At 35.4% G+C, this 4,853-nt stretch overlaps 1 protein-coding gene across 1 annotated transcript; it reads right to left on the reverse strand.

Moving 5' to 3' along the window:
* Window positions 1-2,165: 2,165 nt before the first annotated feature.
* LOC125250114 (chemokine XC receptor 1-like) lies at window positions 2,166-4,383 on the reverse strand. Its single transcript, XM_048162511.1, has 2 exons — window positions 4,230-4,383; window positions 2,166-3,944 (listed from the first exon to the last, which is right to left on the reverse strand). Exon 2 carries the CDS (start codon window positions 3,808-3,810, stop codon window positions 2,719-2,721), a length of 1,092 nt encoding a protein of 363 aa, XP_048018468.1. The 5' UTR covers window positions 3,811-3,944; window positions 4,230-4,383; the 3' UTR covers window positions 2,166-2,718.
* Window positions 4,384-4,853: the final 470 nt, after the last annotated feature.

Genomic DNA, 4,853 nt, shown 5'->3' on the forward strand with positions numbered 1-4,853 from the left:
TGGCCCTCTGTAGGGCTGCCTTGGTAAACTGTCTTTGAGGGTGAGTATGATTTGCTTCCTCTCGCTTTAGAGAGACATTCTGCTGAGGCCTCCACTCATCTGAGCTTCAGTTAGACAGTGACATCAAGTGATAGGCCCTCTGCAGGGCCGCCTTGATAAACTGTCTTTGAGGTTGAGCATGATTGGCCTCCTCTCACTTTAGAGAGTCTTTCTGTTGAGGCCTTTGCTCACCTGCACTCCAGTTAGAATAGAATAGAAAACTTTATTGTCATTATAAAATATAATGAAATTTGTTTAGTAGCTCTCAGAGACCAGCAGTATAAATAACTACAACATAATATCACAGTATATGCAAAGTTATATATATACAATGGAATTAGACAGTGACATCAAGTGTTTGGCGCTCTGTAGGGCTGCCTTGATAAACTGTCTTTGAGGTTTATCATGTATATCATGAGTATGACTGGCCTCCTCTCACTCTGAGAGTCGTTCTGCTGAGGCCTTATTCACCTGAGCTGCAATTAGACAGTGACATCAAGTGTTTGGTCCTTGGTGAGGCCGCCTTGATAAACTGTCTTTACGTTTGAGTATGGTCTGCCTCCTTTCAGAGAGTCATTCTGTTGAGGCCTCCACTCTCAGAAGAACCAGTCCAATGGCCCTATTAGTAATATTTGGCCCAGTAATGCTGACTCAGAGTCAGGCAGAGTTGAGTATTCAGGCAGATATGAGTATGAGTATGTGCCCTTTTTTACTCACAGTCACACTAGAGTGACGTCACGGGCTGTCACAGGCCAATGTCATTGTGTTTGATACACTTACCTCAGACATCGTCAGGCCAGAGGCATTCCCCAAAGAGTCTTTGGAAGCAGAGTCTCGTTCCCCTTCTCAGGGAACCATGGTTACATTTGTAACCTGAGATGTTCTCTTTAATCATCATGAACTCTTTCTTGAAGTTCAAATTAGGCCCAAATGGAATCTGCACCTACAAAATTCAGCAGAACTTTCCACAGAATCCAAATGTTTGTCATTTACAAAGATCATAATGCTCTGATAACTGGAAAATACAGAAAATTTTCTCCTTATTATAACTCAGTGGACACGATTAAATTAATTATTTATATAGCATTATATATTATTTATATAGCACTATTTTTTTTAAATAATTAATTCACTCTAAAAATTTATTTAGTGATCTTAATTTGGTAGTTTTATTTTAGTATTATTTATGTTCAGTATTTAATATTTACTTAATTAACTTTTATTTTTATATTTTTAGTTTATATTTTAATTATATTTTATTTTATTTCAGCTTTATTTCATTTACAGAAAACATATTTTAATTGTTACAGTTTTAAGTTTAGTTAAGAACAACACTCATTCGTTTGCAGATTCTCATGGAACTAGTTTTAACTTGAGCAAGAGTGGAATGTCATGGAAAATTCAGTTGTTACACCTGAACTAGTTTCTTGTAGGTCTCAACATGACATTCTACAAGTGACCTGGAAGATGGTAATCTCTGGAGTCATATTCAACCAAAAGTCATGTTTAGAGTGATTGCTTTGAGATTAACCTGTTGACCGTTGTGTCCAGTTTGACCAGAAAGAGAGGTTCACATTTCTGGGCAGCAGGAAAGACTATTTCTGTGTCTGCTTGGCCAAGATTAAAGCTAATGACGGCATTCACTTTGTCAAATCAATCCTAAATCAATACTATCTGCTTGGACTTGTGCTTTTTTGTGCATCTACAGACTCTTCAACCAGGACTCATTTAAAATCAATTGCCTCATGGACATTTCAACACCCTGCTGGAACTCAGATTCATCAGATGTATCAGTTCATGAACTTAATTACACAAGAATTTGATTAATTGATTTCTTTCATTATTTTTGTAAAAATCTTATTGAAAAAATATTCCATTTTTCAGAGTCAACATCTAACATGCAAGCATTTTACATTGCATTAATTTAGTTACAAAACAGAGTGCTATATTTGCATCATTTTAAGATCATCAGCACATCCTGATAGGTGTTTCCTGACAAGTGCTATAGATAGTACAGGTTTTTCTCATGCTCATGCAATTTACCCATGTTACAATTTTTTAATGTACATATTTTACTCCTTTATTTTTTACTGTTTGTGGCTCATAAATGACATTTGTGACATAAGTGCAGGGATATATTTATTGTACGTTTTCAAAAACATTGAATAAATCAGAACTATATTAAAGGATAAATGATAATGATTCACTCAGTTTGAGACTGTAGAGGTTCCAAGTGTAAAAGAGGACAAATTGCATACATTGTGCAGTTTCTTTTTTAAAACACTTTTTTTTAGTAAAGCTATTTAAAGTTAATAAAACTAATAACAATGTGAAACATGCATAATGACAAATGTAGTTAAGAGCATGTGATCACAGCTAACATGTTTGTTATATACACCCTTATATTATTTGTTCATCATTTGTTACATCAAGTATTAATGTGTAAAAGAAAGCAAATATATATTGCAAATGAATTTAACACAATAAATGTACATAAGCTCTTGTAAAATTTCATCAGATTTTTAGAGCTATTTTACATGCAATTTTAGTAATATAATTGATTGGAACATTTTTAAAAGTTTGTTCAATTACAGTACAGACACTTTACATTGCATTCATTTTGTTGCTGAAAATCAGTTGTAAACTTATTGTTTTGGAGTTATTTTTAGGGATAGATGGCTAATACATTGATATTTCTTCACCGTTGGAGTAAATAAGCCTGCTGATTCGATTCTGAGGCTCATTGTTCTTCTTACAGAAAGTCCATAACATTTTCTTCAAGTGGTTTCTGAATTTTATCCCCATAAAAACATAAAACACAGGATTCAGGCAGCAGTGTGAGAAAGCCATCATCCGAGAGATGTAGATCCAATAGTCTATAGATTTACTGACGTCACACTCATAAAAAGGAGAGATTCCCCATGAAATCAGAGAGTCCAGAAATATGGCCACGTTGTATGGCCCCCATCCCAAGAAGAAAAACACCACTATGAAGAGGATGAGCTGCACTGTCTTCTTACGAGTGTGAGATGTTGGTCGAAGCAGCCGTGCCAGGATCACAGTGTAGCAAAAAGCAATGATCACAAATGCAACGACGAAAAAGAAATTTTGCAAATATGTAGTTTTAAGCTTCCAATTAATTTCACCTTCAAAATCACAAAGCAGAACATTGGTGTTGTTATTTTGACCCTCTATCATTACTTCAATGGGGCTGTACACTACAGAGTTGAACATGGCTTGTGGGACGGCAGCGAAAAGACTGATGATCCAGATGACAACTGATGTTACGTAGCAGTGCAGGCTCTTTCTACACATGACCACTGACAAGGGGTGAACCACGGCCATGTAGCGGTGGACAGTCAAAACTGTCAGGAAGATGATGCTGCTGTAATATCCCGTGTAGAACACATAGTTAACTGCTTTGCAGGCAAAATCTCCAAGAGTCCAGCCATACATATAATAGTAGGCCCAGAAAGGCAGGCCAAAGGTGAAAATCAGATCAGAGATAGCCAGATTTAACAGAAATGTGTTGGTGAGGGATTTCAGATTTTCATACTTCACAAGGACATACAGGACCAATGAGTTTCCAACACAGCTGAACAGAACAACGATGATAAAAATGACTGGAGTGACGGCTCTTCCAAACTGGTCAACTTTTGTCTTGTTACAGACTTCATCTCCTATACTTCCACTGGTCAAATTGTAATCAGGATAATCATACTCTTCACTGGTATTTGTTGCAAGCTGACTTTCAATTATTGATTGTGTCATCTTGATGCATAAATGTAAAAAAGGGATATTTAATACAAAACTAAGGAGATGAAAGACCCTCTAGAAAGGTGTAAAACATGGACCTGAAGAATAAAGAAATCTTTTGTTTTTCTTGTCGGCTTCACAACTGAAGTCTGTGTAGATAAAAAATTGCCATTAATGTAAAACTTTGAAAGGTACTGCATATCATGCAAACATAGTTTAACTTATCACAATGAATCAATATAACCACCTGGAGAAATAACAAATGACTCCAATGATAATTATTGCAAATAGTCATTAACATGCTCTTCAAAAATGAAGAGAGCGTAACATTAATGCAATTATAAAACTTCTCATCATACACAAAAATATAGGCCTAATAGGCTATTTCAGTGAAAGTCATGTTTTTTTTCTCCTTGATGAGTTATATCACTTACCTTTATAAAAGTCTTCAGAGAAAACGTTAATGGAAACAGGTGATGGCAGGCTGAGAGAGTGTAGAAACCTAAAAATTATGAAACTTTCAGAATATGTGTTTGTTCCTATTAGAGTATCAGTAAAGAGTACAACCCACCCAATAAATAATGCTCAGATCCCCCATCCTCAAACCCAATAGGCCCATTCCCTATTTTCTGTTCCTTTATAACATACATTAATTTGCAAGATCCGGAGAGGCCTTGCCATTTGTCAAAAAGGACTTGAATCAAGAATGTTGAATAAAAGAACTCACATTGACTTGACTTATAAGCCTATATATTAGGCTAAATACAGATTATGTAGAAATGCATTATTAAAATAAGACTTTGCTACGAATTAACCCCTTTTACTATTATCTCAAAATGACTCTAAAGAAGCAATTGATAAAACTAACAGTTAAAGGTTGGTTTTGTTCTTTCACCCAGTGTTAAATATTTCTGGTTATGCAGTAACACTTATATCGTAACATAAAGTATTTGTTAACACATGAGTTTGTTTATGTTAGTGATGGTGCGCTCATAACTGATAATCACATGACACTACTTGTTTAACTGCGTTTTTTCGCGCAACCAAACTTGGTGCGC

Source organism: Megalobrama amblycephala, linkage group LG17 (genome assembly GCF_018812025.1).
Source record: "Megalobrama amblycephala isolate DHTTF-2021 linkage group LG17, ASM1881202v1, whole genome shotgun sequence".
NCBI classification, from domain to species: domain Eukaryota; kingdom Metazoa; phylum Chordata; class Actinopteri; order Cypriniformes; family Xenocyprididae; genus Megalobrama; species Megalobrama amblycephala.

What these genes read in the sequence shown, in the direction of transcription:
- LOC125250114 (XM_048162511.1), bottom strand. Translation starts at nt 3,810, where the DNA reads ATGACACAATCAATAATTGAAAGTCAGCTTGCAACAAATACCAGTGAA.